This window comes from Diabrotica virgifera, chromosome 9 (assembly GCF_917563875.1).
Source record: "Diabrotica virgifera virgifera chromosome 9, PGI_DIABVI_V3a".
NCBI lineage: Eukaryota > Metazoa > Arthropoda > Insecta > Coleoptera > Chrysomelidae > Diabrotica > Diabrotica virgifera.
Window position 1 is genome coordinate 21,608,287 of NC_065451.1, and position 14,799 is coordinate 21,623,085.

The 14,799-nt window shown below is 34.3% G+C and overlaps 1 protein-coding gene across 1 annotated transcript in view; it reads right to left on the reverse strand.

Annotated features, from left to right (window-relative positions):
• The window catches only part of LOC126891698 (nitric oxide synthase, salivary gland), a 1,179,385-nt gene that overhangs the window by 128,802 nt on the left and 1,035,784 nt on the right, over window positions 1-14,799 (reverse strand). The window contains exon 9 of the mRNA XM_050660959.1: window positions 8,674-8,970. Within this exon, the coding sequence (XP_050516916.1) occupies window positions 8,674-8,970 (297 nt within the window). The remainder of the gene's footprint in view (window positions 1-8,673; window positions 8,971-14,799) is intronic.

Consider the following 14,799-nt stretch of genomic DNA (forward strand, 5'->3'; position numbering starts at 1 on the left):
TGTCCTCCTTCCTGATGCGATCTTTTATATACCACACGCTCTCCTTAGATAATATATTTCTACTACCTACTTCTATTCTCTTTCTATCTTTTCTTGTGATCTGCCAAACTTCTGCTCCATAAGTCATAATAGGCTCTACCAAGGTACGATAGATTGTCGTTTTTTGTCTTATCTCTTTAGACCATAGTAGAGAGCTTAGAATGTTTACCGCTATTTTGCCCTGCTGTGTTCTGTTTTCGATGTCTCTTTTGCATTCTTTAGATAATATAGATTCGAGATATTTATATTCTTTAAATGTATTTGTTGTTCTAATTTCTAAATCTGGATCTCCTAATAAAGAATTAAGAATTAAATTCTAACACTTCTATAATATGTTACAATTGAGCAATTAGACTACCAGTTTCGGCAACTGGTTATGATAAATTCATCAATTTTAATGAACATACTTCTTAATTGTTTTTATTCTTGCAGTAAAAAAATACACTGTTAATTATACAAAGAGAATATCATTAATCTGTCACAACAATAATTGTTTTAACATACTACAATAATCATTTATAAAAATATCCGAAGTCTAAATACCAACATTTGAGTTGGCAACAGCGTAGTAGAAGCCATGAGGACATTAACTGAAATATACGGATTCCGCGACAACCTTAAAATGAATAAATATATATTTGGACGTCATCAAAACCGTTAAAGTGATTTTAGATATACAGCAAGCGAACGTGGCGCGCCTGACGGCAACTGCCTCAAGTAATGTGTATATTATTATACAGATAACGTGTCTGAGGACATCCGGCCAATATTTTGTTCAAGCATTGTAGGAAGTGGTACCTTTCACCTGCGATAAATTTTAGAGAAAATCCTCGTGGCAACCGTATATCGGAGTCCACGAAGACCTGGACGCCACGAGAGACTACAGTTTAACATGGGGGGACGTCATGAGATGCTAAAAATAAATATATATATATATATATATATATATATATATATATATATATATATATATATATATATATATATATATATATATATATGTAGAACCCGTTCAAAGATGATTAAGCTTCTTTGTTTTCAGATTCTTAAGGAACCGAATCGAGAATGATCCGAAAATAAACGTCGCCGATGCAGCGTGCAGGAAGGATGCGACCAACTGCTGTAGAAAAGCCTTGGCACACTGTCCCAATGGATTTGAGGGGACCACGCCCAAGATCTACAGAAGGAAGCAGCTTCTAGCCGAGACCAATTTACGAATCACCGAAAAAGACGACACTGTTGATGGAACCGTCGAAGATGAAACCAGCAAGAAAAATGTGACCATTTGCTGTATAAAAACCTTGGAAAACTGTCCCGATGGATTTAAGGGGACCACGAACAAGATCTACAGAAGGAAACATCTTCTTGACAATCATCCCAGACCAGTTCGCGAAAAGAAAACCGACAGAAAGTACATGACTTAAGAGTAAACCGTCGCAGATGCAGCCAGCAGCAAGAATGTGACCATTTGCTGTGGAAAAGCCTTGGCACACTGTCCCAATGGATTTGAGGGGACCACGCCCAAGAACTACAGAGGGAAGCATCTTCTTGACAGCCATCCAGGGCCAGTTTACGAAGTTAGGAAGAGCCCACCAAGACCACAACGTTGATGAGTCCAAGCCGTGTTGCACACACGGCACAAAAAATGTATGCTGCATTTTTTTTTGTTTTCCAAAGAGAAGGGGGTGTAATGATGTGATGCCAGCGATGTACCGGTCGAGCAAAAACAACCATAGGAGCAGCCGTGTTGGCGCATAGCACCGCTGAGGGAAACAGAAGGAGTAGTGGCATCGAGAGCATATTTAAGGCGAGCCAGGAGAATGAGAAAATCAGTCGTTGCTAGCGTGTTGAACTAGCAATAGCTCGACAGCTGATGCTAGCATGTTGAACTAGCACCAGCTGGATGGGCAAAGATGCACTGTTTGTTAGGTGGAACTATGCCTAGGCGAACGCCACCGTGGTGAAGTGTAGTTTTGACATGAGTGAATATAGGGCTATGTTGATTTAACGTAGTGAGGTTGTTATTGTATTATATTGCATTGTTTATCGTATCATTTTAATGTTGCTATTATGACTGTAATAAAGTTTGATATTGTTTTTTCTTTGCACAAGACGGAATTATATTTTACTTTATTTGTTTTAAACTGTATATAATTATCTTAAATATATTTACTTTTTTTAAACCTGTAATTTACTGAGTCTGTCGTCTTGAAAGAGCTACCCGTTACAATGTATGGAATAACTGTGGATGATGATGATGAGATTTTCTTGTAAAGTTTTTTTTTATTATTTAAACAATATAAATACACCTAATCTACAAGATTAATCAGTATTTTTTCTTTAACCTTCCGATGACCAACCTTTTTTTGTTACACGGTTGACCAAGGGGGGAGGGGGAATGACCCCAGGTCAAAAATGACAATTAAAAAAAATGAAGTTTTTTTTTAATTTTTTTTTTGGCATGGACTTTATGTCATTCAGCCAGTCACAACATGAGTATAGTGTCATGTGTAGTGTGTATGTTGAGTAAGTGTCTTGTTACTTTGAAAAGTCGACGACATTAGCGTAAAACTACTTGGTATTACACATAATAGACGGTATTTTACTAAAAATCAACTTCAGAATATATTTTTTTTTTTCGTAAAATATAGGGAATTTTTTTTATTTCAAAATGAGGATATCTAGAATGATAATAAAATCAAATAAAAAAATAATGAGTTAAAAATTGAAAATACTTTTGAATTTATTAAAGAAAAACATACGCTGGGGTCACAATTTCCCCCGTTTGGTCATCCGAAGGTTAACCTAATTTCCCTAAAAATGTTTGTAAAGTAGATGTCACCTGGTCCATCCTAGCTTTTCTTTTACATGAAATGCCCACTTCTTTGTTGTGACTAAACAGCACAGCACTGGCTCTGCTTTTCACTAATTTCTCACGTCTTTGTTGTGGCTACAATAAAATGCACGACACTAACTAAGCCCGGCACAATTTCACACATTACACGAGCTCGAACAGTTTAGTCCTCTTGAGCCTTCGCATCTGGGGTTCGTTAACAAGAAGCTGAAGTGCTTCACGGTTGGGATGCTTATGGAGCCTCTCTTCATGTCTTCTGCTGACTTTCTTAATTTCATTTGGAATAGATTCGATTTTAAGATCTCTACGCAAATCGTCATTCCGAACCTACTAAGGAGCACATACAATATTCCTTAATATTCGGTTCTGGAGCGTTTCTAAATTTCGGTAATTGCTTTTTTTGGTACAGTCCCATAACTGTAGGCCATAGGTCCACACCGGTTTCAATATCTGTTGGTAAATTAGTACTTTGTTCTGGATGAAAAGTTGAGAGTACCTACCTAGTGGCTAATACATATTTTTGTACTTTATCTTTAACTGTTCAGTTTTATTTTTAACGTGCTCCTTCCATTTTAGTTTGACGTCGAGATTTAAACTCAGGTATTTAGCTGTTTTCTTATTAGGAACAACGTTGTTGTTTAAGATAATTAAAAGATTATTGATTTTCTTGTTAGTGAAGTTAATATGAACTTACTTCTGTTCATTAAACTTTATACGCCATTTCCTGGACCAGCCTTCTATGTCATTAATTGCATTTTGTAAATTAATCGTAGATTCCTCAATAGTTGCTCCCATTGTCAGGACTGCTGTATTATCAGCAAATGTGGCCAGTCGGATGTTTTCCTTCTCCGGAATGTCAGATGTGTAAAAAAGGTATAGGATTGTTCCAAGAACGCTACCTTGTGGAACCCCTGCATTTATTTACTTTAACTCAGATTATTTCCCATTTTAACTCTAAATGTTCGCTGGTGTAGGTATGACTGCAATATTTCAACGAGTTGCATAGGAAATATTTTCTTTAGCTTCATTAACAGACCGTCGTGCCATACTTTGCCAAATGCTTTTGCGATATCCAGGAATACTGCTGAACAAATTTTGTCCCCTTAAAATGCTTTCTCTATTTCAAATACTATTCGATGGATCTGGTCAATTGTGGAGTGTTTATCACGAAATACAAATTGGTGTGTCGGAATAATATTTTTTTGTTCAATTATATGGTTCATTCTTCGTAGTAGTAATTTGAGATTATGGATAGTAAGGAGATTGGACTGTATGATATTAATTCATGGTTTCTTGTAAAGTATGTCTATTTTTTGTAGTCGTTTGGACCATATGTGTTTTCTACAATTTATTTATCTTCTTCTTTAAGTGGCATCTCCGCGGCGGAGGTCGGCAATCATCATAGCTATTCATATTTTAGAGACGGCTGCTCTAAAAAGTTCATTTGATGTACATCCGTACCACTCTCTCAGGTTGCGCAGCCACGATATTCTGCGTCTCCCTATGCTTCTCTTTGCTTGAATCTTTCCCTGCATAATCAATTGGAGCAAGCTGTATCTCTCTCTTTTTCTATTTTCTATTTTTCTAAATTTTATATTTTTTTTTCCTATTTTTTTTCCAATTTTCCAATTTTCTTGTTTTGATGGTATTTAAGATTTATGATTATCTATGTGGATACCCAAATATTTGACATCGTTCCTAACAGTTAAGACTAGTCTAGTCTTGTTTATGTAATTTCACACCTCCAACAATACCTAGCACCCCGCTGAGCTATATTTTTATGAGACTCTTATTAGATACCTGACCCGGGTACACTATAAGTATTGAAGAAGATCTTTAGCAACCATGTTATATTTTTAATGAAAAGTTACAGATTTAGTGTTCTTGTGACATCTTCCTGTTTGAATGAGATTAAAAAAATGCTGTCGTTTGTGTTTGGCACTTTCAAATCTAAGTGTTAAATACTAATAGCAACAAAATAGAACGACGGCAATGATGCTATTTAATTATATTATGAAAGTTTAGCTAATATGATTTCTTATACATATTTTATATTTTCCCAATAAATTTTTAGAAAAAATTGGGCATATAATAAAGTTTCACAAGCCAGACGTCATATATCACGTCTAGATTTTAAGTCCCTAAGGATAGAGGCTACTCAATAAATTCGTGTTTTTGATTACTACAGGGAAAAATCACGTGAGCGGAATATTATATAGATTGAATATTAATCACAAATAATAACTGATCTAAAATCCAGAGTCTTATAAAAAAATTCTTTTACTTATAGTTCTCTGTAATTACTTAGATATATGTTAGAGCATTCAAATGTTTCATCACAAGTTATTACCCTTTAAGGGGATGGGTACGTAGTTTCAGCTCTAATGTTATTTAAATTTTTTTCAAATCCTGAAAAAACTAATAAGTATTTTTAAAAAATTTAAACGCAGAATGAAAAATTACGCTCTTACCGAGGGCCAAAAGTCCCTGAAGACTTCTGTAATGTATATTTTAATAGGTTACAGGGCTGAGAAACTAAGAAAAAATGTAGTGTGATCTTCAAATAAGCAAGTTGCTATATGAACAGACTCTGTAGCCTCCATCCAGTCTATCCAAAATGTATTTACTTATCATATCGTTTAAGACAGTGTTTTTTAATCTTTTTGATGTTGCGACCCCTTTACAAGTTGAAATATTCTGGCGACCCCCTGGTGTTATTGAAAGCCAAATAAATAATTTAATTAAAAACTACATACGTTAGGTATTAATTTTTTCCTATTTTGGTACATTCTTCTTTTATTCACGCGGGCCAAAAATTAAAGAACAGCCAACATTTTGCTTTGCAGTTTGACGAATCTACAGGTGTTTGCGACTGTGCACAGTTTGCAGTATTTGTGCGCTTTGAAGCAGATGACAATATCATGGAAGAAATCTTATTTTGCAAAGCACTTTCTGCAAACAGTACTGGCCAGTGTTTGTACGATATGTTTTTAGAAAGCACTTGCAACTACAATATTGATTGGGAAAAATATGTCGCTATTAGTAGCGGTGGCGTTAAAGCTATGAATGGGTAAAATAGCGGACTCATTGCAAAATAAAATCGATAATGCCAAACATATCCTGGACACACTGTTTTCTTATCGACAGCCTCTAAGGTAGTACTTTCTGATATAAATAACGTGCTCAAGGAGGTAATTAAAATTGTAAATTCTATCTAAAGCTTTACAAACATGGCTATTCAGAATCGTTTGTGAAGATATGGATTTGCTTCATCAAAATCTCCTTTATCACACAGCTGTCAGTTGCCTATCCAAAAGAAAGGTATTGACAAGAGAGCTGAATTGTTAATTTTCTTACAAGATGCAAAATCTAAATATGCTTACGGTTTTTCTGACCCTATTGGCCCTTGAAATTAGTATTTTGGCAGATGGTTTTAGCCACCTTAACAATTTTAACAAGAACCTTCAAGGAAGAGAAGAGAATATTTTAACAGCTAAAGATAAAGTAAAAGCATTTCATGCAAAACTTCGTTTGTGGTCAACCTCTCTGCAAAACAAAATGTTTGAGTCTTTTCCATGTGTTCAGAAGATTTATAGTTGTACTCTGAAGATGGCAATAGGCGTAGATGGATTCTAAGCCCTTTGTTGAACACATCAATAGATCTGACTGATGTCAACAAAAACATGAAAGAATGTTTAGCTGCTGATGGCATGCTTAAAATGGAATTGGCAAGCTCTTATATTATTAGTTCAATTAGCCACTTCATTACTTATGGGATCTGACATTTTCTTCAATGGTAAACATTAAAACTAAAAAGAGAAATAGACTCATCATCATCATCATCACGTAGCGCTACAACTCTGGGTGGGTCCTGCCTGACTGTACAACTTTCTTTCAATTTGTTCGATCTTCCATCAACCTAGGGTCAAATGGGATGTTCATTTTTCGGAGATCTGCTTGGATGTTACCTCTCCATCGCATTCTGGGACGTCCGAGTGGTCTTTTGCCTGTAGAAATCTCCTCCTACACCAGTCTTACAAGTGGCTTGTTCTGAAGTCTGTGCACGTGGCCTGTCCATCTTAGGTTAGACAATTATTTAATTATAATAACCTTTCAAAAACAGTACCACAATTTGATAAACTTTTGAAAAACAAACAAGCACAAAGCACATCCTTCCCACAAATTGTGTTTTAAGAACCTCAACTTTTTCTTTCAGGTGGCGACCCCCGAGTAAGGCTTCGCGACCCTCCTAGGGGTCGCGACCCACAGATTAAAAAACACTGGTTTAAAAGATCCATGGCCATAACCAACTTATCTTTTCCAAAAATATAACAATTACTCTAATCTGGCTACCATCTCACATTGGTATAACAAGAAATGAGTTTCTAGACCTTCTCGCCAAACTTGCCTCAACACCATCTTTTACCGCTGTCAATATTCAAAATATCAGGGATTTAAAATCTAACATTAAACGAAAAACAAGAACCCGATGGCAACAACACTAGGACACCAACTGTTCAGCTTTACATCAAATTGAACAATTAATTGACAGTCTTCCTATTTTTAGTTCTACAAGTTTGTCCAGACGAGATCTGACACTTCGGATTGGGCATACAAAATGAACACATGGTTTCCTGATGTTATTCAACAACCGACCTTCTTGTCAAAGCTGTTAGTCAAAACTGACAGTCAATCACATACTCACCGAATGCCATCAATATTCTGCCAAAAGACAAATTTTATATATTTTTACTGTACGATGACATTTTTAATTTTGAATCATTTTTCCTTTTTTAACCGTCCTTGTGCAAGTGGCTTTAGTAGCCAAGCACATTAGTTTTAAATAAAAAGAAAATACTAAAATAGTATATTACTCAACGAGCATGTAATGATGGCTATTACTCACGATGATGAAGTTTGCGACACGAGCCGTAGGCGAGTGTCGTAATTCATCAGAGTGAGTAATAGCCATTACATGCGAGTAGAATACTATATTTTTTCTACGACCTTTTTTTATTTTAATTAGTAAATAATTTAATTATCAACTACTCGAGATTTAAATTATAATAATTTACAAAAATACCTAAATGATATTTACCCCTAGTACGTGGTGAATAATTAGTTGCCTACTATTACCAAATTCTTATTTATTGTAAAAATAGAACTAGAAATAGTCAATATAAGTTCTATTCGTTTCCGAAAAATTATAAGTTTAAATTTGTATCTACTGTCAGTGAATCTAATAAACAGGAAATGGCTGTTGTCGGTTGATGTACTTCATATATATAGTTAAAATGTATATTTACATTTAACTATATATAAATATAATCATATAACTATACTAATATGTTATAACATATTTAACACAATATAACTTGAAAAATAAACACAATATTAGTTATAAATTCCAATTGACATAAACAAAATGCGCTAATGTCACTGTCACTAAAATAAATGATAAACGTCAAAATTTTTAGTAAACAAGATATAAACGTAAACAAATATACTGACATTGTTACAGTTAAAAATTCCTTTAAAAATTTTTCGACATTAATTTATTGATATAAATTACAATAATTATTGTATTAAATAAACAAGTTTAAGTAATTTTGACATGCGCCAATTGAATCTAACTTCAGCCCGTGAGTAATGACCCGTGCGTAGCTTCAGCCCGTGAGTAATGAATTATTACTCACGGGTACAGTAATGGGTGCTATTATCTATGAAAAATTAGCGAATAATGAGCATGTTATTAAACGGTCGTAGAAAAACTATCTTACCTGATATTCATATGATGGTTTCAAATAATACAGAGCCATTTCTTGATGAAACACTGGCGTAATTGATCCAGATAATGGAGGCACGATCCAGACCCAATCAGCGGGACATCCATTTCTCAGCCGGTTCTCGTTTTCGAGATGTTTCATGAAAGACTCGGACGCCGTATGATGGTCGACGATAGTTATCCCGTTTAGCTGAAAACTATGAAGAACTGCTAGATTGCACTCTACTAAGGCTTTATCTTTCCATAATGTAACTGGGCTTCTAGTGTCTAATCCCATACGAGAGGCAACGATCTGTAAAAAATGTAAAATATTACTTTTTTGATAAGTCTGACATTTAATTCTATGTAAAAATCAGTAAAATGACTTAAATAACGTTTTCCCAGGTAGGTGCGTAGGTAGAAAGGAGTCTATCGAATGGCCACCAAGGACTCCAGATTTGACTCCATTAGACTTTTTTATAGGAATATTTGAACAGAAAAGTGTATTAAAATCTTCTGAATAATGCAGAAGAAGGGAAGGAGCGAATCAAAGCGGAAATTGCACAAATAGCTCCTCAAGCCATTGAAAACGTTAGGAAATAGACATTAATTTCTCAGACGGTTCTCGTTTTCAAGATGTTTCATGAAAGACTTTGACGTCGTACGATGGTCAACGATAGTTAGGTATCCCGTTTAGCTGAAAACTATTAATAACTCTACTAAGGCTTTATCTACTAGGCTTATAGCCCAATAAATGACCGTTTTGGAGTGTAATTTCCAGGGGCAACTCCGAATTGCATGAAAATTTGGATTTAGGTTCTACTTACCTTCCACTTCAAAGCTGAATTTGTGCCGTTGGTTGCTTTTACTTGGGGGGTGACATTTACCATACTTTTCGAGTTATTCGCGATTTAAAATGTTGATTTTTCGACAAAAAAACTACGTTTTCAGAAAGTTTTTCCCAAATAACTCAAAAAGTAAATATTTTATCGAAAAAAATATTTTTAGCAAAAGTATAGCCTATAAAAAAACGAAAAAAATGGTGTACCAGTAAAGTCTACAAATTGAGTAGAAGCAAAGTTGTAGCTCATGAAAAATACGTCTAATTCCAAATTAAATTCTTATTCGTCTAATTCCAAATCGAATAATTCAACGCCAAATCACCGAAGAAAGAAGCGCTTTTCGGGAAAACCTTATTAACATTTTTAAAGTATCGAAAAAAGCTTATTATTTGCTTTTTACAAAAGCTTACAGCGTCAAAAATAAACGATACACTGAAAAAAAAGTTGGTCCCATTTTTTGCAAAAAAAAAGATCGTGAAAACCTCTCTCTATTTAGCACCCTAAATGAAATTAATCGTTTGGCTTTACCATATATTTTAACTGTATCTGTATTGTTCATATGTAAGTTTGATTGGCTTGATGTGCTTATTATTCAAAACATTTGGTTTTATAGTAAAAAAAAATTTCTAAAAATTTTTGGAAGATTTCATTTTTTCAAAATAACTTAAAAAGTATTAGTGATAAGAAAAATCTTAAAGAGTAAAAAAATGTAGGTTTTGCTATTATAAATATGCTAGTTTCATTTTGTTTCTCCGTAAGACAAAAATTGGTTAAGATATGGCTGTTCAAAATTTGCATACACTCGTGATTAGTGACCCATTCAAGCTTTTTTAATTATAACCCTTTCAAAAATAAACACTTTAAACCGGCGAGACTGACAGATCATATAAAAAATAGATAGGTAGGTAAATTGTTTGTAAATCGGTAGCAATTAATTTCATTTGGGGAGCTAAACACGGCGAGATTTTCATGATTTTTTACAAAAAAAAAGGGTCAACTTTATTTTGAGCGTAACTCGCTTATTTTTAATGCTAAAACTTCTGTTAACAATTAAAACAAAGCTTTTTATAAACACTTTAAAAAAGTTTAAATGGGGTTTTTCCGAAAAGTGCTTAATTTTTCGGTGATTTCTCCTTGAAATATTCGATTTGGAATTAGACGAATAAGAACGTATTTTTCATGAGCTACAACTTTGTTTTTATTTGATTGATAGACTTTACTGATACACCATTTTTTTGGGTTTTTATAAGCTAAACTTTTGCTAAGGATATTTTTTCGATAAAATATTTACTTTTTGAGTTATTTGCGAAAAACCGTCTGAAAACATAGTTTTTTGGTCGAAAAATCAACATTTTCTATAGCAAATAACTCGAAAAGTATTGACTTACGTAAAAAACTCTATAGAACAAAAGTTGCTTAAAATCAGTCAGTTTATCCATTTCCGGTCTTATCTTGAACGTATGTTTTTTCACCCCCGAGAAGGGGTGACTGTCACCCCCCAAGTAAAAGCAACCAACGGCACAATTTCAACTTTGAAGTGGAGGGTAAGTAGAACCTAATTCCAAATTTTCATGCAATTCGGAGCTGCCCCTGAAAATCACACGGTATCACCGAATTTCCCGTTCATTTACTGGGCTATTAGTAAAAAAGAAAAAATAGAAAACTTGATTGATATAAAATAAGAGGTAGCAGATGCAGGATGCTGCAGTTAATACTCAACGAAAAGATCGACGGAAAAAGCGGAATTGGTCGGAAGAAGTATTCATGGCTCCGAAACCTTCGTCAATGGACTGGCTTATCAGCAGATCAACTATTACATGCCGCGTAAGATCGAGAACGATATCGGCAAATTATCATGAGAGCTGCCCATGCCTAAAATTTGGGCACGGTACTTAAAGAAGAAGACTTTATCTTTCCATAATGTAACTGGGCTTCTAGTGTCTAATCCCATACGAGAGGCGACGATCTGTAATAAATGTAAAACATTATAATACAGCTATTTTCAAATGGAAATAGGAAGGGGTTCTCATCGAATGGACACCAAAGTATCCAGATTTGACTCCGTTAGATTTTTTTCTAGGAATATTTGAAGAAAAAAATGTATCAAAGTCGACCGAATAATGCAGAAGAGTCGAAGGAGCGTATCGAAATGGAAATTGCACAAATAAATCCTGAAATTTTCGAAAACGTTTGGAAATAGGAAATAGGAGAAACGTCCATTTCTCAGACACGGACGCCGGCGCCGTATGATGGTCCACGATAGTTATCCCGTTTTGCTGAAAACTATGAAAAACTGCTAGATTGCACTCTACTAAGGCTTTATCTTTCCATAATGTAACAGAGCTTCTAGTATCTAATCCCATACGGGAAGCAACGATTTGCAATTAATGTAAAATAATAGTTTTTCGAGAAGTGTAAGAGTTAATAATTGTTGAAATTCTGTGTAAAAATCAGTAGGGTGTGCATAGAGATAAAATTATATAAATGGACCCTCTTCAAAAATCACAGAAATTATTACCTATTTCATTCAAACACATAGAAATTTTCTTTTGTAGACTAAGTATATTATACCGCTGTAGATAAACGACTAAAAAATAAATGTTTGTGTTAATAGTCCAGTCGGGTTAAGACGAAAAACAGGCCTAACCTTGCATTAAGAGCTGCCCCAAATTTTATTTTTCTGATCTTTAGAGGGGGTCAATAGTAGTGTAAATTTAAAATCTCGACTGAATTCCGCCGTTGTGTTAGTTGCCATCTTGATTTTAAACGAGAACTGCTTTTGCTCAATATCTCCGCCATTTTAAACTTTTCAACAAAAAGTATACCAACCAAAATTGTTAAAAATGTTTTTTCTATAATTTCTGTTCTTACAACTTTTTCGTGCCGTCGATATTTTCCGAGTTATAACGGAAAATAGTAACAGTTGGAACATAATTATTAAATTATCTCGTTAATTATTAGTTTTACGACAAAAATGTATCTATACACAAATATAGATAATTAAATTCTACACAATTTTACCCTCCTTTATTTTTTTTTGCTAAAATTAATATTTAAATTAGTACGTATGCGGTAACTGCGCGAGCGTAAGACCTGATTGATTTTATAGCAATTGATTTTGTTCAATATATACGCCATTTTCAACTAAAATTGTTCCAAATATGATTTCCTACAATTTCTTTTTAACAATAATTTTTTTCATGCGGTTGATATTTCCCGAGATAAATAAGAAAATAGTAAAAAGTGGTCGGGGAAGCATAATTATTGAATTTAATCTTGTTTCCGAGCTGCCCCAAATTTTATAATTCTATCCTTTAATGGAGATCAATAGTAGTGTAAATTTAAAATCGCGACTGAATTCCGCGGTTGCATTAGCCGCCATATTGATTGAAGGAGAACCGGTATTGCGTAATATCTCCGCCATTTTCAACTTTTCGACAAAAATGGTAGGAAATAAAATTGTTGGAAATGCAATTTCCTACAATTTCTTTATCCGATCAATATTTTCCGAGTTAAAGGGGAAATAGTGAAAGCTGAGGGGAAGCATACTTATTGAATTGTCACAGTTATTATTACCTTCAAAGAGAATAATATTTTAAACAAATTTTGAAACTTGCAATGAAACACCAACCAAACTAAGTACATAAAAGACATAAATAATAACTTATATGCATTAAGTTCACTTCATTTTATTAACTAGCGGGCTTTATTGGTTGAATTTGTTTTTCGATATTTTAAGTTTCATGTAAGCTAATATATTTTTATATTCCAACAATTTTTTTAAATTTTGGACCCTGTTGGGGGAATTTCTCTATTCCCCCCTTGTAGACCCGCCACTAGTTTTCTCGAAAAATTGTAGTAAATCGTAATTGGAACTCTTTCAGTCCTTACACTTTTTGTCGAAAAGTTGAAAATGGCGGAGATATTGAACAAAAACAATTGCTATAAAATCAATCAGGTCTTACCCTCGCACCTTTACCGCATACGTACTACCTTAAATATTGATTTTATCAAAAAAATTAAGGAGATAAAAATTGTACAAAATTTAATTCTCTTCATTTTTGTATAGGTACATGTTTGTTGTAAAACTAGTAATAAACGAGATAATGCAATAATTCAATAATTATGCTCTAACTGTCACTACTTTCCCCCCATAACTTGGAAAATATCGACGCACAAAAAAATTATAATAAGAGAAATTATAGAAAATCAGATTTTCAACAATTTCAGTATCTACACTTTTTATCGAAAAGTCGAAAATGGCGGAGATATTGAGCAAAAACGGTTCTCGTTTAAAATCAAGATGGCGGCTAACGCAACGGTGGAATTCAATCGAGATTTTAAATTTACACTACTATTGAACTCCTCTAAAGATTAGAAGAATAAAATTTTGGGCAGCTCCTAATGCAAGGTCAAATGCTATCCCGACTGGGCTATAATTGATGCAGATTTATTTTATTAATAAGCTTGCTTGGTGGTATAGTAGTTTCCAGCCACTGTCAGTAGATCAAAATTTACCGAACGTAGCAAAAAATAATTACTAAATTTACTAGACAATTGGGAGCGGGATTAGCGAACCGAGGCTAACAGATTATACTCCAAGATTTAGAGTAAGAACAGAAATTGCAAATAAAACACCGAAAATATGGAATTGTAACAACGAAGGAATTTAATCATATACAGGGTAGTCGGAAAGTCCCTTTACAAGAATAATAATAATGTTTCAACATCGCGCCAATGTTTGTTGGCGCCCTGGAACATGAGAGCATCGTCAGGGGCACCCATTTGGTCACGCAGACCGCAGTGTACAAGTGCGTTTACAATTGAAGAGCGCACGATCGCTGCAGTGTGAATAGTGTGGATATACGTACGTCGTTATAGCAATAAAAGCAATGGACTAAATTATCAATGACTTTGTTGTTAGTTTTGAAGAACCATCACAATCCAGACAAACTTTGCTGTCATAGGAGGAGAAGGCTTTTTCATTGGGGACCGTTCTCGACGCACCAAGAAATGGAAATCCAAGCACTTGTGCCGGCATTGAGGAATCTATTGAACGTAAACCAATGAAATCGACGTGGAAACGCTCTGCAGAGTTTGAGATTCCACGGTCGAAAATGCAAGATCAGATGCGAAAGGATTTAAAAGTGAAGGGTCTTCCACCCAGTATCTGTTAATGTGTTGAGAGATAATGATATGAACCGCGGATTGCACGTGTGACATCTACTGCTTTAACACTTTCTCAGAGCATGTAATAAACAAAAGGTTCTGTGCATTACAGCAAAGAACCATGTTCATCT